General features: G+C 46.2%; 1 protein-coding gene and 1 pseudogene across 1 annotated transcript; one reads left to right on the top strand and one right to left on the bottom strand.

The window, feature by feature from the left end:
- Positions 1–1,091: 1,091 nt before the first annotated feature.
- LOC123053984 (phenylalanine ammonia-lyase-like) lies at positions 1,092–3,859 on the bottom strand. Its single transcript, XM_044477616.1, has 2 exons — positions 3,252–3,859; positions 1,092–3,128 (listed from the first exon to the last, which is right to left on the bottom strand). Exons 1-2 carry the CDS (start codon positions 3,644–3,646, stop codon positions 1,382–1,384), a joined length of 2,142 nt encoding a protein of 713 aa, XP_044333551.1. The 5' UTR covers positions 3,647–3,859; the 3' UTR covers positions 1,092–1,381.
- A 5,138-nt stretch (positions 3,860–8,997) lies between these two features.
- Positions 8,998–13,507, top strand: LOC123055862 (protein FAR1-RELATED SEQUENCE 7-like; annotated as a pseudogene).
- The last annotated feature ends 9,924 nt before the right edge of the window (positions 13,508–23,431 follow it).

Genomic DNA, 23,431 nt, shown 5'->3' with positions numbered 1-23,431 from the left:
GAAACAATTGGATCGGTTCGTCGAGCCTACCTGGAGCTCATTCCCCATTGTCGTGCTGTCAGTTTCCACCACCACCGGGTCCTTCTACAATTTTTCTGCTCCAAAACTCCAACCATTTTAACTTTCTGATCGTGGTCTATGTTGGTTCATCATGTCCACACACTATATGACATGACAACAATAGATTCTTTACGGTCACGAAAACACAATAGATTCTTTGCACTGTTTGAAGTTGCCTCAAGAACGACCAGACCATTGATTTAGAAAAAGGGACACGTATATTTATCATGAATATTTACCAGGCATTGTACCATTTTAACTTACATGTTAGAAGTTCTACTGGCTACCTACCACTACCAAAGCTTTGTAGGAAGATTACAAAACACCGACTTTTAAGGAAATACAATTTTTTTCGAGATTGAATAAGGAAATACAATGATAAAAAATACGGTTCGAAGATGACTACTTGACCGCTTTCTGTTTCTCCTACTGAATTCGAGATTAGGACACAATTGGTTGACATCTTCATTTGATCCAACACTGACGCGTTAGTTGGCAGGGTATGGTGGCCGGTGCAGAGGGACATACATACACGTCTCCTATATGGTCAATGTACGCCCAAAAGCTATTGATGCGTGTAGATTAAAGAACACCAAAGGGAGTAGAATATAAATACGCGTCACATGCCTGAGCAACCTTAAAATCTTCATATATATAGCATGCCTACGTATGGCTAGAACTAAAAAATAGTGCAATGTTCAGAAGCACAGAGAAACTTCATGTGTATGTACCTTGTGTTATGGGCTGAGATCATTAGTGAATTAATAATCAAAAAATTGGATTCAAGGTATGCAGTGGTACGGTAGTTGAATAGCACCAAGTTAAACATAATTGTGTGCCTCCATAGAAATCCAGACTGAAACTAGTAAGCAGAATACCGAAACTGCAAAAACTAGATGGGAGATTGTGAATTCAGAGAAGCCCTCGTCCCCGTTCAAAGAATTCAGAGAACTTATTACTGACCGATGACCACCTAGGCACGAGTTTTACTTTCCAAATCGCCGTACACACACCATAAGAAATTCCAATAGTTGGTTCTTGGACTATTGTCACGAGGACCGGTTGATCTCAAAAAATGGAGCCAGTACATTTATCATGAAAATTTAACACACACTGCCTTTTTAACTTACGTACATCATAAAAGTTCTACTGGCTACCCAACACTACCAAGTCATGCAATTGCAATCTTTGGCAATACATTGGCAGCTCTAGAAGAACATTGTGAACATCAACTTTTAGAATATACAATGAAAAACCAGTATTACCATCAGAGCCTTCAGAAATCTGAAGCACACTACTCTTCACTTTCTCGATCCTCTATTTAGCAGAGAGGTAGGGGCTCGCCGTTCCACTCCTTGAGGCACTCAAGCAGCGCATCGATGTGCTTGCCCTGGTTCATGGCAATGAACACCTTGTCCACCTCTTCGCCAGGAGACCGCGTCTTCTCTCCGGTCAAGTACTCCGTTCCAAGCTCCTTGCGCACGAATCGGTAGAGTGGGTACGACCGGCATTCGGCAATACGGTTTTGCTGTGCGGCAGTGCCATTCTCCACGGCGCTCCTGGCAGCCTCAACCTCCTTTGGCAGCACTGCCCGAAGCTCCTGCTCGAACGTGGCAAGCTTGGCAAACACCGACGTCTCCACGTCGCGCTCGGCCTCACCATTTGCCAAGGCATGCTCCACAAGAACTGCACGCATCTTCTGCATGAGTGGGTAGTTGGCGCTACAAGGATCGTCTGCGTACGCAAACACCGCCTCACGGTCGATTGTGAGCAGAAGGTCCTTCTCGCAGAAGCGCGCGTTATGGAGATGGCCATTGGTATCGGTACTCAGTGTCTTCCTAGCCACAGTCTTCACACAACTCTTGACAGCATTCTTGACATTCTCCTCAAGGTGACGGAGGTCGATAGCCTGGCACAACGCGACCAAGAACGTCGAGGACATGAGCTTGAGTATGTCAATGGCCTCGGCGGTCTTCCTCGAGGAGATGAGACCAAGAGAGTTGACATCTTGGTTGTGCTGCTCCGCACTCTGGACATGGTTGGTCACAGGGTTTCCCAAGAACTGAAGCTCGGAGCAGTAGGAGGCCATGGCAATCTCGGCACCCTTGAAGCCATAGTCCAAGCTTGGGTTGCGCCCACCGGAGAGGTTTGACGGAAGACCGTTGTTGTAGAAGTCGTTCACCAGCTCTGAGAATTGGGCAAACATAAGCTTGCCAATCGCAGCAATGGCAAGCCTGGTGTTGTCCATGGACACACCGATGGGTGTGCCCTGGAAGTTGCCACCGTGGATAGCTTTGCCACGGGAGACGTCGATGAGTGGGTTGTCGTTGACGGAGTTTATTTCCCGCTCGATCGACTTGGTGGAAGCACGGATAACCTCAATCTGAGGGCCAAGCCACTGCGGCGATGTGCGGAGTGCATACCTATCTTGCTTTGGCTTCATCAATGGGTCAAGCTCACCGAGCTTCTTCGCCAGCATCATGTAGGAGCTGCCTTCAAGGATATGCTCCATGATGGCAGCAGCCTCGATTTGCCCGGGGTGATGCTTCAATTTGTGGGTCAAGTGGTCGGTGTACTCTGGCTTGCCGTTCATCACCTCGCAGAAGACGGCTGACAGGACCTCGGCAAGGAGGCTAAGGATGTTAGCCTCGAAAAGCACCATGGATGCAAGCCCTGAGCCCACTGCCGTGCCATTCACCATGGCTAGGCCTTCCTTTGGCTGCAGCTCGAAGAAGCCATGCTGGATGCCGGCGATCTTAAATGCCTCAGCGGCATTAACCTTCGTGCCATCTGGAGCAGTCGCCATGGAGTTTGGGCGGCCGGTGACCAGGCCCGCGATGTACGAAAGCGGGACGAGGTCACCGGATGCGGTGATCGTGCCCCGAAGCGGTAGGCATGGTGTCACGTTGGCGTTGAGAAGTGTGGCGACCGTCTCGAGGATCTCGAAGCGGATGCCTGAATATCCCTGGAGCAAGGTATTGACTCGGACGAGCATCGCCGCCCTCGTCGCCGCGGCAGGCAGGACGTGACCGTCGGTGCCGGTGCCGAAGGCTCCCGCATTAAGGAATCTGAACTCAAAAGCAATCACGAAAAAATAAGGTTTCCATAACTCAATTCATAGTCTGGTACACATAACTACTAACAGAAATGCTTAACAAGAAGTAGAACTGGTTCTGCGGTTTAATTCGTACCGGATGAGCTCTCTCTGCAGGGCGCCGCCCTCCTTGGTCCTCCGGTGAGAGGTTGCGCCGAAGCCGGTGGTGACACCGTAGCTGTCGGTGCCGTTCATCATGCTGTTCATGACCCAGTCGCTGCTCTCCTTGACGCGGCCGCGGGCGGACTCGTCCAGCTCCACCCTGGTGTCGTTGCCGGCAGCCACCGCGGCGACCATGGCGATGGTCAGGCTGGCGCCCTCCATGGTCACCACGGGCCGTCGGTACTCCTCCACCATCCGCTTCACCGCATCCAAATGGCTCCCCGAGAGCTCCTCCGCAGCCTTCCCCCAGTTCAGTGGGTCGGCCCGCGCCGGCTGCGCCACGCACAAGCCATCGCCGTTGGCGGCGACTTGCCCATTCTCGCACTCCATTGGAATATGCAGCGACGTACTACAGCTCGCAAGTGAGCTAGCTGGACGCCGGCAGGTGTATGTGTATCTGGATTCTGGAAGTAAGCTAGTTAAACGTCGGCAGGTGTATGTGTATCTGGATTGATCTTTGTCCTGAAAAAATACTTGTGTGTCGAAGACGAAGAGGAGCTGTAGCTGCAGATGAAGCTGTGGCTCTTCTTGGAGGGGAATGGAGGGAGGGGAAGGGATTAAATAGGCAGCGCAAGTAGTAGGTAGGTGTGAGGCAGCGGGTTGGTGTAGACCTGGACGACTGGACGGCGAGGTTGACCACTGAATTGGTTGGTGCGGAGCTCCTGTCGCCACGGGAGCGCACGGAGCGGGGGTGGTGGCTACGCGCGGTGGCGGCTTTGTGGCAGCCGGACTGGGTCGACGTGGGCAAAGCAGGAACTGGTTGGTGCGCGTCGCGCGAGGGGGGCGGGGATTGGTGTCACGGAGGGCTCTGATATCCGGCATGGACGGGGGAAGAGAGCACGCTGCCATGCTGGGCGTTATCGTTTCGTGAGGGGGTGCCCTGCTGACTTCCTCGTCCTTCATTTCCAGGTGCTCGTCGGCTTACGCAGGCAGATGCGCTGCTGCTGTGTTTCTTCAGTTAATCTTCATTCCGAGTTATCTAAGATGCACTGATGTCTGTTTCTTCGATCTTGTTTCCGAGGAATCTAACTTGCTATGTGCAACGTTGGTATGGATTGATGACAATAAGATTTTTTTTCTGGGAGGTTCACCTTTTTCTATACGTGCATGCATCATATATGTCTCCAGTTGTCTGAAATGTGTGTTCGGAGGTTGATCAAAGCTTGGTCGGGTCTCGGGTCTCGATAACCTCGACCCAACCTAAAATGGGCTTATATATCACTCCGTGGGTGATTGATGGACTCAACTGCCACAACTAGCAAGGCATTGGCGTCCCTTGTGATGCTCATCACTTGGTCAATCTGGAAAATGAGAAACTTGAGGGTCTTCCCAAAAAACATCTACAGCACCGTAAATCACCTTTTACATTTTAAGGAATGAAGCAAAGCTTCGGGTTCTGGCAAAGGCGAAGCGTTTGAGTAACTTGATGCCGGTAGAGTAACAATCTTTTTGTTTTTGAGTTCTTGGTTACCCTCTATATTACTTCTCTCTTAATTAATAAATGAGTCAAGTCTTTTGCCTCCTCTTTCCAAAAAAATATATTGATAAATCACGATTACTACAAATTCATATCATCCCGCAAAAAAATTGTATAGCAAATCCTAACCCCCTCATCGTCTAAAAGTTTTATCTCTATATAGAGAAGATGGAGTCATTCTAGCAAAAAGTGCTCTTTTGATCCCTAGCTCACATGCTCCCCGAGGAACAGTAAAATCCGAAGAAAACAGTAAGCAAATTAAAATAATTCTGATTTTTTTCTGTGATAAACATTGATGAATGTTTTAACTGGGTGCAATTTTTTGTGACGAAATGACAATCGTGGAGGGCTGAAAAAAAATCGATCCTCCAAAATGCTTCCAAATAATAGTTATTCTAAAGCATTGATTTTGTCTTTTTTGCCCAGACCTAGGCGATTGTGATTTCATCACAAAATTTTGCACACAGTTGAAGTGTTCATCAATGTTTACCACAATAAAGTCAGAATTTTTTTTATTTTTTTATTTTACTGTTCATTATAGAGCATGTGAGCTCGGGTTCAAATACCACATGTTCTCATTCTAGTAAATCCTCACTATGGCTCTCTATTCTAATTTTTTTTGAAGAGACACTAAAACATGTCTTTCATTTCGGGTAAATGTCAGGTGATGCCACCCTTCATAAGTTCCCATGATACAAATTTAGAAAATCACATAAATATGTTCCGCAAAATTCTAAAAGAAATTTGTGGATTTCAGAAGACATATATCTATAACCCTAACAAATTCAGATCAAAATTTGAAATATATGTTGAGAAATAAAAAGGACATATCCATATGTGAAAAGTGTAATTTCTGACACTATTCATGTTTTGCCTTCTTTTGAAACAATTTATTTTAGATTTTGTCTTTTTTTGTTTCTCAATGTGTGTTTCGAATTTTTGGGATTTTTAGGTTTAGTAGTCACATGTCTTGTGCGCATCCACAAAAAAAAGAATTTTTCAAAACATTTAAATATAACTTTTCAGAAGTTGGAGCATGTAGCATGTGAAGGGTAGTGTCATCTCATATTCTCCCCTTTCATTCTCTGTATTCCTGAATGGATAGAGATCCTCTATATATTTTGGCTATAATGCTCCACCTACAAAGTTTATCGGAAGATTTAGGTGATAATTAGGGAAAAACTGATATGTCTTAATTTTATTGGCCTAAATAGCTATTTTTAGGGAATTGACCTAAATAAATAAATAATTTCTCCTAATTAAACCCTATATTTAAGTGCTAGCCCAACCGACCAGCCCGTAAATCCCCCCTGGCCCACCCATGGATATAGCATTACTCATATTTTAGCAGTTGGCGCCAAAAACAATTCCCCATCCCTCTCTACTTGCGCCTTGGTCGCGATCGCAGCCGTCCGAGCTTGTCCGGTAGCTCCATCATGCTGCCCAAGCTCAGTTCATAACATTCTTGTGCATCTACTAGAGTATGACCCAAACTTAAGGAATGTTTTGCAACTAATAACTAGACATCCATGTGTGTTAACTATAATCCATATATCCTACATAGATAAACCTTGATACAAGTCATTAAATAGCTATTTGGTTGCATGTGCATGCTTCCATGTTATCAAAAATATTGTAACTAATAAATTTACTATCTTGGTCCATAATTCTTATGATGTGAACATGAGAGCATGTTACCATGCAACCATAATTTAAAAAAGGGGACCGACAACTGAATCAATGAGGTTGTCAGTTCAAATTTTCACCCAGTCGGACAATCGGTTTAGCTGGTTCATTGGAGATGAAAAGGCTAAATATTTAAGCCATTTTTTCAATAATATTGCTCTCTGGTCAAATAAATACACATAAGATGTATTACCTCAATAAATCAGAAATGTAGCTAGCCAAGTGTGTAATGGGTCTTCATTATCTGGTTGCTTGAGCTCAAAAGTTTATTTTTGTCTTAACACCATTTTTTGAATATTTTTTGGTTTTTTTTTGCTAAAAGACCAAAACATCTTTAAAAATAAAAGAAGAGGTCGGCTGGAGGTTTTTTCAGTTGGACCGCTGGTCAAGTTTTAAAATTGGGTAGGCATCATCCATTAGAGCCTTCTAAGTTGGTTGCAAATATTATTATATTTAATTGTATCATGTTAAGTTGTTTCTTTCCTTTTACTTTTTTGCAGATTCTTTTCATAGTTTAAATTGTAATGAATGATTTTTTTAACAAAAAAGGGTCTCAAAGGACCCAGATGCTATATTGATCAAAGCGAAGGTACATAGAATCTTATGGCATGAACCGAACTAGAAAGAATAGCAACTAAGTCCCCGTACTTTACGAGAAGGACCCCAAAACACGGATACATAATGCAATCAGGTCCAAAAAACCCTCCTCACAGAAAAAACTTGGTCAGCACCGGGTACGAAACCACTTGGTTCGTTGAAGTCTTCACAACAGCACACCATGAAGTCTACTTAAAGGATGCACTACTTCCCTTGTGTCATCGTGGCCGGGAGGAAGAAAATTGTCCGCCCTTTGGCCAAGCAAATCGGCCACGTGTTGGAACGGATTAAACATCGACCGCCGCAGTGGATGCATAGGATAATCCAAAGCAGTCGTCGAAGATCCACTCTATCCCCAAAAACATCTTCACCACCTTGCATCTGGATCTTCGTGCAAAAGTAAGGCAACTTGGGAAACCTCTTCCTGCGGCATAGGGACCAACCAAGCCTGTGCCAGTCGCAAAGATCCGATGCAACAGAACAGCGACAAGGCAAGGAGCGTTTGGATCCGCCACATCTCTTCTTGCCACCTCCTTGACGGCTAGAGAATAATAGCGACCTCACCACCTCCACCACTTATCATAGCACCGGAGCGAACTTATTGAGGGGGATAATCCATCGCCCCTCCTCTTCCCTCCACCATGGGGATAAGGAAGAAGATAACAACGACCACCAAACGACGCCGCTCGCAAGCTAGAGGTTGGCATATCGCGCCAAACCTTGACATAAAGCCAAGACTAACTAGGACTTCTACTATCCTAATATGCACATGGAGGACCTAAGCATCTCTCTGTAGCCATCGCCGGCCGGCAGTGCCGCCGGACGAGGAGTTGGATCGGGCCAGGCAGTCCTGGGCGACTCTCAAGTGAGGGGTCAGAGGAAGAGAGATGAAGGGGAGGAGAAAGGAGATTTACCAAGGAACAAATTTAAACTATGAATACCATATTTAGAAATCAAAGCCCTAGTTTGTGGAGTACATGTTTGTTAATTAGTTACTCATTACACCAACAGCATGAAATACACATGCTGCATGCTATTACCTCCTAATTGATAGTCTAATTCGAGTAACCTTGCACTACGGGTTCTTTTTTTGCTTTTTGTTTGAGGTAACGCTGCACTAAAGTTACGAACGTGCAAACTGTGTACTCATGTAAATCGTGTTCTTTGTCGTCGATACTGAAACATTTAAAACAAGCAAGGCGGCTGCATGCAGTATGTATAAACTACCGGAAAGGAAATCTTAAACCGCACAGGAGATAGGTTTGTTTAGCTCAAGAAAGTGGAGTTCTGCTATGGACAACGGAGTCGTTATCTGATCACTAGGCCACTCGTACTCTCTTTTGGGGTGTGAAGAACCCCACGTACTACTATATTATTTTAAAGTATTTTCGTATCCTTTTCCTGCTGCTTTCCTATGAATTAATTAGTCCACTGATCAGTCCTCCCACGGTCAGTCAGTCACAAAGTCCCGCGAACGGAAACACGCCGGTGATCAGAATCACGTGGATTTGTTGATTCCTTTATTATGAGCAGACGCGGAGTATCTATGCGCGAGCTCATATGAGCCCGTTATCTAGGGCGTTGGCTGAAGCATGGAGATATGCGCCAGTTCTAAATACGGGAGGGATTGGCGAGTTAATAAATGTCCACTGTCACGAAATACGTAGATGGCAGGCGTGGGTGGTGGGCCGCAGTTTCACGGGCGGATAAACGTCCGTTTGTGGTTGACGAGTTGGGCCGTGGATTAGAACAGTAATTCGACGTCTAGTCCGTGGCCCCGAATGTGAGCTTTTCCGTTCGCTGGGCCCATGGTAGGAACCAACTGCGCGGTCTGGTGGCTTCGGCTAGGGTAAAGCTGACCTAATTATCGAAGGCCTGGTGGTGAGCGGCGGCGCCGACGGCGGAGGTGAGGGCGACAAGGATGGAGTTCCTGATGCAACCTATAGACGGGTATGTACTCTAGATATGTGGCTTTCTTCTAGAGATTTGTAAACCGTAAATGTGGTGATTCTGAGCGGATTTGCGTGAGCGTCGGGCAGATCTAACTCCCTGGAGGAAGTTGGGGAGAGTTTGGTGCCGGCACCGGAGCGGGCGGATGCGGTCGATGTGAAGATGGTGGCGGCGCAGGTGACGGAAGGACATCAGTTGGCGGTTGAGGTTCCGCCGGCAGCTACAGGGGAGGCGCAGATGTTGATGCTCAGTGAAGGAGCGAAGGAGAGGAGGGACGTGTCTCCACCAAGCTCGGAGCTATCTACTGGGAAGATGAACCCACGAGCTCCTGGATGGAATAAGAGGTTAGTTCATGGCGTGCATATGTACTTTACTTGATGATGTGCCTCTGGGCTGAGCAAGACGATGATCGTTGTGTCATACCAGTAACTGAATATGTTGTTGCTATTGACTGGAATGAAAAGGTTTAGGAAAATAGACGGTACGGAATTTTTTAGGAGGTTGGACTAAAGAAGGAACCTCATAACTGAATTAGTAGTTGCATATTGAGGCAGTTAACAGGGGCTTGATCCTTTTGAGGAGAAGTAGTGGCATATTTGGGTAACATCCTTTATTTGTGATTTGTATTTGTAGATTATTACAAGCAAGGCAGTGAGGTCTCTGCATTGTTTGGAAGTAGGAAATTCACCCATGTGTTTACATGATTCATTCGATGGGCAGTAGCTGTGAGTGAAAACAAAATATTGTAGTGATGCGGGTGTGAATTTGGGAGTAAGAGCGGTTGATAAAAACATTCCCTAACAGGTTAGGTCCAATTGAGATAAGTAGAAAACATGGATGTCTCCCCTGTTTCTAGGACCTGGGCGACGTGACATGTATCGAGGTCTTTTTTTCTATGTAATACCTGTTTCTCTGGATAGTAATGAAAGTTTGCAAAGGGCATGTGTTCCCTGTTGTATGTTTTTGTGCTTGAGATGATGGAGGACTGAGTCTGGTTATCAGTAGCATCTAATTATATTGAAGAATCTACCATGCTACAAGTCCCCTTTTTGCCGTGCATCGTTAGGAATTTGTATTACTCAGTCCCCTTTAGATGCTAACCACACTGCTACAAGTGGTGTCTGATCTTAAAGCAAACTTGATAAATGAAACTTGTACTGATAACGATATTGTGGTCAGGCACATCTACCATGTTGTGCTGCCCTTTTAATTGTGATAGTTCCATCATGCTTTTTCCGTTTGACGTTTTTCCTGATTGAGGGCAAATACATGATGTGACTTGTTGCAGCTACGTGAATTTTAATTATGCTTGCATCAATAATAATGCACAATTTGTCGAAATGTGAATCATGCTATGTAACTGCAGGTTGAGGATCGGTGCCGCTGCACCAAGTCGGCCGCCTTGCCCAAACCGTGTCACTGCATTTGAGAAGGTTGTTCGAAACTATGCTGAGAATCCAGGAGACAATGTGATCACACCGACTATTGGCACGACCTTTGATTCTGTAGGAGAGGCGTATGACTTTTACAATTTGTATTCATGGGAAAAGGGGTTTGGTATCAGATATGGCAAGAGTCGGCTAAATGTAGAGAGGATTAAATGCATGCAAGAAATCGTCTGTGGTTGCTCGGTTAGTAGAAATTGTTTTCTGTATGCAGTGTTCAATTTCCTGGTGTTGCTGAAACCTGACGTTAACTGAATTTTGTGTTTTTGTGGTACATTTCCCCAGGGAAAAGCTGGGGTTGAGAATACAAGATCTTGCCGCTGCGAATGCCAAGCTTTAATAAGGCTCCTACGGGCAGAAGATAATGGATGGTATATTGCATAGCACAAGGATACTCACAACCACTCATTGTCGCCGAACTTTGGCGAGACACTACATTGGCCATCACACAAGCATATAGATGTATACACAAGAGATCTTGTGAAGCAGTTGCGGCAGAACAATGTCAATTTGTCTAAGGTGTATAGCATAATCGGAGGTTTCTTTGGATCGATGGAGAATGTCCCATTCACAAAAAGGTCTTTGCGCAGTCTTTGTGGTAGAATTAACCGAGACCACGCAGAGGATGATGTGAAGAAGACAATGGATGTCTTTGCGGAGATTGGTGCGAAAGATCCGCACTTCACCTATAGGGTGCAAGCTGACAGTGACGGGAGAATTAGGAATTTGATGTGGGCAAGTGGGAACAGTAGGCTGCAGTACTCTTTCTTCGGGGATGTCATAACATTTGACACAACTTACAGGACAAACTTGTATGACATGCCTTTTGGATTGTTTGTTGGTGTGAACAACCACTTCCAGAGTGTCATTATGGCGGGTGTGCTTGTCCGTGATGAGACTGAGGATAGCTTTGTATGGGTTTTTTCTGAGTTCCTTCGTATGATGGGTGGCTCAGCACCAGTAACTATACTCACAGGTAGAAAAAAAGATTTTATCTAGTTTTTCGATATTCATCAATGGTAGTTATGAGGGAGCATTGATTAATTGATTTGCCACTACTTTGATTTCTTATATCAGACCAGAACTGTGCAATGGAGCTTGCTATCAGCAAGGTTATGCCGAATACAGCACACAGGTGGTGTAAATGGCATGTGTTGAAGAAAGCAAAAGAGTCACTTGGGCCGCTGTACACGAAGAAAAGTGAATTCAGGGCTGAATTTTACAAAGTGATAAACCACATGCTGACTGAAGATGAATTTGAGAAAGGTTGGGAGGTGCTGCTGGATAAATACAAGCTAAGAGGTCATGATTATATGACGCAGTTGTTTGAAATTCGTAAGAAATGGGTGAAGCCTTACTTCAAGGGGGTATTTTGTGCGAAAATGACGAGCACACAGCGGAGTGAGAGCGCAAACCACGTGCTCAAAAATTATGTGCCTCCTGGATGCCCAATGCACATGTTTGTCCAGAAATACATGAGATTTCAGTTCGATCGCGAATCAGAGAAGAATTATGAGGAGAAACGCACTCGTATCGTAAGTGCATAATTTAGTGGGGAAATTTTTGTACTAGTTATCAAGGTGTTACTAGCAAATAAAAATGGTTTAAATTCCAATGTTTTGCCATTTTCCCAGGGGAAGCCGTTGATGAGGGCAAATCTTGCAGTGGAGAGGCATGCAAGCAAAATATACACACGAGCAATGTTTGAACAATTTGGGGAGATTTTGTATGAGTGTGGAGCTTATCAGGTGGAGGAGATTGAGAAACACAAGACATACCTAGCAATACATAGCGAAGCAGAGAAAAGGGAAAAGTGGTGTAGAGTATCTTACAAGGTGACTATGATTGACGGTGGAGATGAGTTCGAGTGCGAGTGTGGGCAGTTTGCACATATGGGGCTGCTTTGCAGCCATGTTCTGAAGGTTAGTGGTTTTTTGAACTACTATGTGGATTCTTTTTGACCGGCGGGGTTTAATTTGAGTTTACTTAATTGATCATTTGATGCCTACATTTGGAGGGCGAGTCTAATATAGCTTTTGTTTTTGGCGTGGTCGGAACTAGGCGTGCGATATGTAATTTTGAAAATTGAGTAGGTTATGCCAGCAAGATGAAGATGAAAGTTGCGAGCTGAACCGTATGAATCTTGTCTTGTTCTTTCAGGTGCTAGACTTTATTCGAGCAAAGGAAATTCCGGCGAAGCATATAGTGAAGAGGTGGACAAAGGATGCCAGAGATGTTCTGCCTGCTCATCTAGCTCAGTACCAAAAAGACAGTATGCAAAACAATCCCTTCTCATACAGGCACTTCACCATGTATATGCATGCAATGGAATTAGTTAGGCTTGGAGACACCAGTGTTGACGCGTATAACCATTTGATGGACCTGTTCAAGTCAAATTTGACAATTATGCTCCCATTCGCAGAGATTAGAGATGGTCTAGGACTAGAGGATAGAATAGCAGATAAGGGCACAGTTGTGAATGAGCGGAGCCGTCCTGCTGTAGTTGTTGAACAGACAGACAATGTGGTGGGTTTTGCTGCAAACCTTCCGGAAAATGATTCCATGTCAAGGACAAGCAACCGGTTGGATGGACTGCTGGCTCCGGCAAAAAGGAAAGAGATGGGGCGACCAACTACCAGCAGGGAGAAGGCTCCATATGAAGGTCTAAGCAAACGGACCAGATTTTGCACGATTTGTCGTAGACAAGGTCACAAGCGAACAACATGCCCTGACCGTGGTGATTTACCAAAGCAACCAAGGAAGCCTGCTAGGTGCAAGAACTGTGGTGTGGAAGGACACCGGCGGAACAATTGCAATAAAGCAATGGAACTAAGACTCGCTGTAGGTATGTGAAGAGTAAAAAAGGTCCGTGGCGCATTCTGAGTTAGGGTGTTACTTTATCAAAGTGTTGATGCATTGCTTGTAACTGTTTAGTTCATGTTTAGTTCAATTCTTGGATCTATGTCTATCTAAGTTCAGACTTGTTTCTGGCACACACCTCATGGTTTTCCATGTGATGCTGTCTGTATGAGTTGATCCAGTGTAGTACTGAAGTGGGCAAGCTCCAGGCTGTAGCCGAATATGCGTGAATGTCTCTCTGTGGTTTTCTTGTATATTTAATATATGTCATGGGTTGTGGGATGTCGTTTCGGTATTAAATAACATGTACTTGTCAATTTCAATAGGTATGGAGGCCAAGTGTCATCACGCATGGCCCAGGTAAGGGGTTTGAAATTTGAACCGCCTAAGCGGGAAAGAGGTGCCTCTCCTGGTATATAAGATAGACAAAGGAGGAGGCCGAGGGACGGGTCCAGTGCAGCGGCGCCACCAGCATTGTTTGCCCTTGTTGGGAAGATGGAAGCTACATCGACATCTACATACGGTTCTATTTTGACCGGTGTCAATCTGCCAGCAGCTACGCACAGGAACCATGAGGTGTGTGCCTTCACTGCAAGACCAATCTCTTGATCAGATTAATTGCATCCAGTTGATAGTTACTTGAGCTTCTTCAATTGGTAAGCGGGTTCTTTCGAACGGAAGGGATTCTGAAGGGAGTGTGAACCAGGTAGTAGTTGACGACTCAATTGGGCCTGCGGAATCGGATATGACCAGTGGATCAATACAGGTGCGTGGTGTGTTGTGTGTGTGAACGCTCCTTGCTGATCTCATTGCTTCATGCTGATTTCTCATTTCTGATTCTTCTTGAGCAGAGTTGTGCCTTGGGTAGAGGTCCATACTTGGATGATGGATCTGACGATGAAGAACACGAAGTGGGAGGAAACGTTGGAGTGGAACCAGAAGCTGGTGGCGTCGAAGGGAGTGGCGACCACGATCCAGAAGGAGGCGCCTGGGGCCAGATTGTTGATGCCGAGGATTATGAGGACGGGGAAGGATCGGCAGCTCCACAGTATGAGATGGGTGAAGACGATGGGGAAGAAGAAGTGGTGAGCCCACCAGCGAAGCGTCAACGGCTTCGCTAGGCTAGCCACTGAGGATTCGAGTAGAGGAAAATTGCCTGTGTTTCTGTTTACGGGGTGCTTCTGGAGTATGTACAGTAGGAGCCGTTTAAAATAGTACAGTGGGATGTGTGCTTTGTTATTGTAAGACCATGGTGTGTGTTTTGTCAGACGGTGATTAGCGTCGCAAATTGAGCACAAGTACTGAAAACCAATGCTGTATGGTGGTAGCTGTGTTTGAATCATATTAAATTTGCCTGAGGAGAGCTTGGGAACTGCATGGTGCATGTGCATGCGTCTGACCCGAGATGGGGCCCATGGTCAAAGGTGTTAGCTGTTCGTGGCCCTTTTGGAGACTGCAATCACTGCATGTGCATTCAGCGACCGCACACCACCGCAACCGCCCGTTTGTTCTGCCGGTGCTGCTTGGAGGAACCGCACGGACAGGGTGGTCTCATAGCGTGGCCCCAGAGGAACATCCTCTGGGTTTGTCACTTGTGGCAAAATGGATCGTCCTGATCGGGTCTTTGTTTCCAGTTGTATATACGTGTCAGGTGCCGGGGCTGGTCCCAAAACAGATATATGGTGCTTGCCTGTGCACCCATTACTCAATTAGGATGCTCCATTCTAACTAGTGGGACCATGTGGATAAACTGGTACACGAATCGGGAACTGGTTTTTGAAAGATTACACGCGTGCACTTGCAGGCAGGAGTGAACGGTACAACGAAAATGTTGTATGCTCGTGTTCGGTGTGGACCGACCGACGTGCCAGCGGGTGTGGGCGGGAAAGTTCCCGCCAGTGTAACCCAAAATATCTAAGACTGTAGCACTTTGGGTGATAAAAAAAGAGAGATTCGTATTTACCACTGTGGTGGTAAAAAGTTGTCAGGTGGCAGGCGGCCTCGGGTGAAACCGAAGAGACTATTACCTCTCTTAGGCTAGCTGCTGCGGTACTGCTCACTCCACTCCCCAACACCACACTCCTTCTCCCTCACAGCAGCCTGGGGGAGAACAAGGTCCGAGCTATCGCTGGGAAAGCGGCGCAGATCCGCTATCCGGCGGCATTGAAGGCGGCTCACAGGTGAGTAACGCGAGCGCATGCGCCGGCGACATATCTGCACCTCTCTCTCATCCATATTATGTTCTTCTTCCTTTGGGAGCTCATCTGTGACCTCTGCTGCTTGCTACGGCAATGTCTGTTTGACCGCAGGAGCTATATGGCGACCGATGACGATCCAGGGAGTCGGAAGCGGCGCAGATCGATCGATGAACCAGACAAGGCGGGAGGATCTAGCCAGAGAAAAATGAACAAGCGCTGGGGGAGCTTGTCGATGGTGGTGTCAGCGAGCGGCTCGCCGGTGGTCGAGCTAAGAAGGCGGGCAACGTACTCGAGCATGTTCGCTACTCCGCCACTGCTGACCATCGGCCCCGTCTTCTACAGCGTCGCCATTCCCACTGGGCTAGCTAGCTTGCTCACTAACCGGTACGCCCGGACTGTAGATCGAAAATTCTACGCAACTCTGCTTTCCAGGGTCAACCCAAGAAACATGACATTTGTATTTTGGGACGGTGAGGTGTGAAGAATCACGGTCCAGGATGCGGTTAGGATCTTTGGGGTGACTGGTAGAGGTAGATTAGTGGAGTTCGGGGCACCAACTCACAGATCTGACCTGATGGATAACATCAGGAGGTATCTACGCTTAGAGGGCACGGGGGCTGTTAGTGTGAAAGACTGCAGAGATGTCATTAGCAAGATCAACCCTTGCTGCATGACCAGAGAGGACACAGTTGCTTTCATGGTTGCTGTCACCATAGTTGTGTGCGCCACGTTCATTGGTCCAAGGCAGTCCGTGCATGTCATTCCTGAAGAAATTTTGCTTGTCGTGCAAGACCCAACACAGATTGGGTCATACAACTGGGGAGCCTATTTGTTGGAGATGGCTAGAAGGGCTGCCAGAAGGCTACATGCGGACGTACTCGCTAGCATGGATGCTTGTGTGGCAATCCACTTTTCCTTAAAGTGAGTTGTTGGAATGCACCTTTCAATCATTGTGCATGTCCTTATGCTGTTGCCAACACTAAAAAGTACAACCTTTCTAACACATTTTGTTTGTTGTGCAGTGTTTCACTCTGGACTGGATAGACTTCGGGAATCATAACTTGTATCCAAGCTTTGGGCCAAGGATAGCAGCTTACACACATAACCAAGTTGCCAAGCTAATTAAGCTAATCAAGGCTAATCCTGCTGCTTATAGAGTAAGTACAACCTTTTGTAAATGGAAGGAGTGTGCGTGCAAATCTTCAGAGAAATGAAAACTACAGTACTAACTCTGACAGCTGTTGTTCTGATGCAGACAAGGCCTGATTGATACATTACTAATCTTCAGATGCAGTGGCATCCTTTGGTAGCAGGCAGCATTACTCTGGTGATAGCTTTCATCCTGAAATTTATGAAAGACTTCCTGTTATTTTAGTGCCTATTGCTGATTGTTATAAGCATGCAGGATAATGTAGAAGAGATTAGGAACTTTGAAGATGATGTAGCTGTGGATAGCGAATGTACCGTCGTGACCACAACATTGGCGGAACCAATACCTTTCGCACACAGTAAGTGCTTTAAAATTTTTAAGAAACAACCAGGAACTTGAATGTGGTGTGCCATTACGATCTTTATGGTGACTGATCGTGGCATTGTTGTTTTCTGATGCAGGTGGAGTACTTGGTGTTGAACATACTGTGATGTCAACACCACCTCCAATGGCGCCTTCAGCAACTACCCCACTTAGGCGGTCTACTCGGATAAGTGCAGCAGAGAAAGGCAAGAAGGCGGCAGCTATAGAATCTGAGATGGAGTCATCCGACAGTGATGAGAATGATGAGGAAATTCGTGAGCGTCGCTCCAGGAACGCTGCTCGTCACCTACGAAGACAAGGTTAGTGCCTCACGGGCTGACTACATTGTAGCAATTATATGTATGTAACCATGAGCAAGATGATACCTAACAACATTTCCAATAAAAACTCATAGATATGTTGGGGGGTGGAGCTAAAGAAGGGATACGTCTGGGAGATGTTGGAGGTATGATTTTGGTATTGCTTTCGCAGATGTGAAAATGTAGTTTTGATGTCTGGTTTGACCAGGATGCCTAACTTGATAAAAACTGTAGGGCCTGCACGGCACGCCCGAGTAGCGAATCAAGGAAATGTGGGTTCAAGACAAAAAAGGGCTCGAACTGATGTTGTCGAGCGAACATCAGGTATTCCATGTCATGTCTGAAAAATAAGCACGTACGTAATTTATTTATTTTGGACACGTAAACAAAAAAGATAGGCCTGTTGGACTATGCAGCTGCTGCTAGTGAAATGGACACTGTTCTGCAAGAGATCACGGCAATGCAAGTTGAGGCAGTGACTGTGAAGGATGAGATTGACGTGCATTGCACTCAACAGCCTCGTGTTGTCGACATCGACGTGGAGTGTGCAATGCAGCTTCAGACCATGATTTCAAATGTTTCAGCAGAATGAATTTTTGTATGTTGACTAAGCGACCCATGATGACTGCAGACGTGCTAGAGGAAACAACCGTTGATGCCAACCAGCACTTATCATTGGTTGCTCCAGGAGGAGTTTCGTATGGAGTTGACATTGATAGCCATCACGAGTCTGATTTTGAAATGTGGTCTGGACATGAGCACGTAAATAAGGTGGACACTGACAAAAGGCTAAGGGAACAAGAAAAGCATGACGCAGAAGTGGCAAGGAAGATTCTGGAGGATGAAGGAAGGAAAGGAAAAGAGCGCCATGCGAAAGATGAGGAAGTTGCTAAGAAGATTCAGGAGGAGATTGATCAGGACGCAAGGGACCAAGTGGCTAATGATACTCATGTAGCAGAAATATAAGAGAAGCTTTATGATCGCAACGGTGAGTAGAAACATAACATGTGAAAAATTAGACGGTCCATGAGAAAATGATTGGAACTGTATAGGGGTACTCATCCTTGCATGTTTCTGCTGCAGCTACTGACGAGCAAATCAAGATCGTCTCTTCTCGTGTGGGTTTTGCTGGTTCAATGGGGACAAGGGCGATGGCAGGGCGATCATCAGGTTCAGGTATGTGATCGAAAAAAACGATTCATAAGTACGCGCTGCAAGCAAGACGTGTTGATGAGAACCTGACAAATATTTCTTCCTGTAGATGTAGTGGTTCAGACCAGCTTAGATGATTATTACTACTGTCGGAGTGGCGTATCCATGCATCGACAAAAAAGAGGTAAAATCTAATTAAATCAGACAAGTGAAACGGAGAAAAATTGATACTTCTCTATCTAACATATGTTTGCGAAAATTGTGTTTGATTCTGCAGGGAGGAGGGCTGCCCCCCAGAAGAAACGTAAGACAAGGAAATCAAGAAAGGCAGAGAGTAAGCACCGAAGAAGAGTTAAGTTCTCGAATGTTGTTCAGACAATTTGTCCAACGGACAGCTCTGAAACTGATGATAGCAGTTCTGACGACGGGAACGATGCTAGTGGTGAGGACAATGGGGAACCAGCTACACAGGGTACAGGTAAAATGTCAATTTTGCGATAATGTGCACTTCATTTTTTATGTGTTGAAAAATATGAGATGAAGATTACCTATATGAAAAATCTACAGTTGTTGGCAACACTGTCAGTGGTGGCGTGGTACGGGCGCATGCTGCTGGTCCAGTTAGTGATGGCATAACTGAAGCTAATGTAGTGGATCCTATTGGTCCAGTACACGGCCATGCTGGTGAGTGGGCATGTTTACACGGGCGTTGAATTATTGATAACATTGGATCGGTTAATCTGAGTTGATCTGTTGGTGTGTCTTGTAGCTGGCGTGGACATAGGTCCTGATGATGAACCTGTCACTGTTGGCAGACTCCATAGGCATGATAGTATCCCTGGGGATACGTTTGCAGGGAGAACTGGTGAGCTCTCATGCACATGAAAAATGAGAAAAGTAATTTTTTCATGCACCTTATTTCGTTTTCAATTATATAATACTTCACAAAAAAAGTGACAGTGACGGAAGTTGGGGGAAGCTCGACCCAGTTGCCACATCGGGTACAAAATTCTAACCAAGGTAAAACACAGGGTTCTGAGATTTACCTGAAGTATACAGCGAATACCATTGGTTCTATTTTCAAGTAGTGTAATAATATGTTCACATGTGACAGGAACGGATGGTTCAGCAGCTGCTCGGCACCACGGAGCAACAGGTGACCAGACGTTGTTTCCAATGATAAGTTTGGAGCTTAATACATTAGCTTGTCTGGTTGAGATTGGGAATCTATTTGCATGCTTATATGCAATGTTTCTGAAAATTTCAGTGCCGGTATCAGAGAGACTGTCAAGAAATCTGAGGTTTCCAGAGGGAATACTAAGGATTGAGGTTAAGGGTGAGATGGGTGAGAAGTTCCCTGGGAAATTCGGACTTAAGCATGATATACCCACTGCTCAGGACGTGGTGCGGTTCTACGACAAGATGGTGCACAGCACACCGAGTGATCGTGACAGGTGGGTAGTTGTTTTCTGATGACTACTTGCCAGATTTGTCTATGCCATTTAGTACATGTGTCCAGACCTAATTGGGAATCTACACGCAGGAAATGGTTCAAACACCTGGTCATGTACCTCATTGTCCTGGGTGGGGATGATTTCATACATCAATTTGGCCCTGATGGTGAGCTGACAAAGCATGGGTGGATAGCATTTTCATGGATGCTTGTCGGTAAAGATGCTCGCGTGTATGGAAAATGGAAAATAAGATGGAGGCATCTGTTCGACATTCGTTTTGTGGTAAATGCAACTAAAACTTCATAAGTCTGAGCATGAGTAGCGGGAGGGGGGCGGCCGTTAAAATAAATGCGGTAGGTGGGTGGGCCCTATCCTCTGGAAAAGCATCCAATACTGCTGAGAATACACTGTGAAATACACACACTGGAGCGAATCTTGGCGCTGAAGAATGGTCAGGATAACAGGTGCATCTGAGCTCGGGCTCAGAATAGCACTTTCGGCTCCACTTGATCTATTGAAGCTTCGTCTCAAGATCTGGAACCCGCTTTTGTTCCCGTCTTGGTCGTCCGTGCAATTTCCATCTCCAAATGAGTAAATGACGAAGGATATTCCGGTCTGAATGTAAAGCCATACTGATGCATACTTCCGGCCTCCGGTGTGTAGTTTCGCTCCTCACTGCAGACTTGACTTGTGTTGACCAGATATTCTGGAATCTTATATACGTACACGGCAAAGAGTTCAACTATGGAGAGGCTCCAACTGCAGCATGTGCCGTTCTAATCAGTGATTTGTGCTCACGGATTCGCGAGTTCCACGGCAAGCGGCGTTTGGTTTTTCTCCTGAGCCTCGATTCCGGCTGTTCCACTGAGGGGAACCCGGCCGGTGTACACTGGTCCTGTGTCCGGCCTGGTCATGGTCGGTCACCGCGTGCACACCGTGATCACGCATGGGACGGAAATTGCTTCCTTGAAAGTTGAAACCACTGAGGGTTTTTTTTTGAAAAAGAAAGGGGCTCCAGCCTCCTTTATATTTCAAAACAGGCCGTAGCCTGAGGAACAACGAACGGTTACATGAAGCTTGTGGGGTGCACTTTAGTGCAAACCCAACAAGAACCGATAAAAGAGAGGGGTTGAGGCAGGTAGGAGAGAAACAATAGGAAGAAACTATGTGACTATGTTGCTACAAGATTGCGCCAAAACGTGAGGTCCTCTTTATCTTGTTGCTTCTTGGTCCTGCAGCATCAAAGGCAGATCAAATCTACAGCATAATATCTTACGTAAGAGTCTGCCCATGAACGTGAGTTGAAAACACGATCGTTTCGTGCATGCCAGAGAGTGATGGCACGTGCAGCAAAAGCCATGTTCCATTTGCGCTTGAACTGTAGATGAGCAGTAGCTTGTTGGACGAAGGATAGTATATCTGGCGACCTGTCATTCAACGATGCCAAGCGCATGTGATGCCATAGTGTAGATGCCGCCCTGCAGTGCAACATTATATGATGAACCGATTCCACTGCTGGGCATAGATCACAACCGGAGCATGCAGCAACGGTCGTCCAATGCTTCTTGATCATGTTGTCTCTGGTGTTTAGCCGGCCCCAAAAAGCTAACCAGAGGAAGGTTTTGTGCTTCAAGGGAATCGACGTATCCCAGACCCAATCATGGAAGGTACAAGAAACACCACGGAAGGTCAGCAGACGGTAGAAGTAGGCCGTGCTGTTTTGCTTATAAAAAACTGAGGGAGTACGCCTGTCTTCGCATGAACCGTCGGGAGCTAGAGAAGCAATAAGATTTTGCAGCAGCAGTAGCTCGCGCTCAGCAGAGTGGGAGAGATTGGGGTGGAGTTGTACTGACCAAGCACCGTCTGAGAACTGCAAGCTAACCGAGTAGCAATGGTTCCTGGCAAAGGAGTACAGAACAGGGAGCAGCAAGAAGAGCCTGCCTGCTTCGACCCAATGATCATGCCAGAAGGAAATGAGCTTGCCCGAGCCCAGAGTCCAGCGTGAGGAGTTTATGACCATGGGGATATGATCCTTGAAACCACGCCACATGGCAGTATCTCTGCTGGAAGCCCCAAGAGGTATAGCTATCTGGCGATACTGCAGAGTGAACCACTGGTAGCAAAGAATGTCAGAGTGCTGCAGGATCTTGGAAGCTAGCTTGGGCATGCTATGAACCAGAGAGATGGGTCTGTAGTCCTTTATTTCCAAGGGCGTATCCTTTTTGGGCAGCAAAGTGATGTAGGCAGTATTGATACCATCAAGGTTGACCTTGTTGCTGTGTAGGTCTTCGAAGAATCTGATTAGGTCATCCTTAAGGAGATGCTTGAAAACCTTGTAGAACTCATTGGTAAATCCGTCTGGTCCTGGGCTCCTATTATTTGGAGCTTTGTTGATAGCCTCAACAATCTCAGCCCGGGAGAAAGGAACTGCAAGCCCAGAAAGATCCATAGGCGTGTACAAGGAGCTAAGCTGTACTGTTGGCAAAGAAACAACCGGCTGTCCCAAAACCGCAGAAAAATACTCAGTTGCAATGCCAAGTTTCTGGTTGTTCTGGTAGTGCTCGACCGCATTGTGGATTAGGACTTTAACCTTATTATGACGGGATTGGCAGTTGGCCGCTGCGCGGAAGAACTTGCAATTTTCATCCCTGGATACACACCACCTCACTTTGGCCCTGCGACGCTAAATCGCGGTTTGCCATAATATCATCTACTCTGCCTTGGCTGAAGCGACTTCCCTGAAAACAGTTTCCAAACAAGACAATTGCCTCCTCTCCTCCACAACATTGAGGAAGCAAACAACATGTTTGTTGTTTTCAATCAGCACACGAAGACAAGTTTTGCGTCGATTCCATTGTCGTAGGGCAGCCCGCAGCCGCCTCATCTTAAAGTTGATGAGGGTGGAGGAGATGTGTCTAAGCCCTCTGCTCCAGCAACTGATAATGAGCTCTCTTGACTCTTCCATTTCCAACTAGTGGTTTTCCATGCGAAAGAGCTTGCTCTTGGGAGTGTTAGCAGAGAAATGAAGCAGGATCGGAGCATGATCCGAGGTAATAGAGGGCGGGCAAGAGGCTGCAGTCTGCATAAAGTTTAGACCCTAGGCAGCATTAACAAGAGCACGATCTAGACGAACCAAAGTTGGTGAGCTTCGCTTGTTGGACCAGGTAAACAACTTGTTCTCAATTGGGATGTCGTCCAAGCCATGCTCTCTGATCCAAGAATTGAAATGTTCCATAGTAGTCCAACAAATCCGGCCCCTTGATTTCTCGTGTGAGAATCTGTACATGTTGAAGTCTCCCAAAACGGCCCATGGTGTGTCGGAATCGGCTGCCACTTCAGAAACTGCCTCAAAAAACGTAGACCGCTCGGTGCTCAGGCAGGGTGCATACACAGCAGTGAGCAAGAACTGGCAGTTAGTTTCAGTAGAACCCAACTTGACCGTAACGTGGTATCTGTGCTCAGCA

The sequence above is a fragment of the Triticum aestivum genome, chromosome 2D (assembly GCF_018294505.1).
Source record: "Triticum aestivum cultivar Chinese Spring chromosome 2D, IWGSC CS RefSeq v2.1, whole genome shotgun sequence".
Classification (NCBI taxonomy): Eukaryota; Viridiplantae; Streptophyta; class Magnoliopsida; order Poales; family Poaceae; genus Triticum; species Triticum aestivum.
The sequence above is the reverse complement of the archived record's forward strand: the minus strand, read 5'-3'. Positions and strand labels throughout refer to the sequence as shown.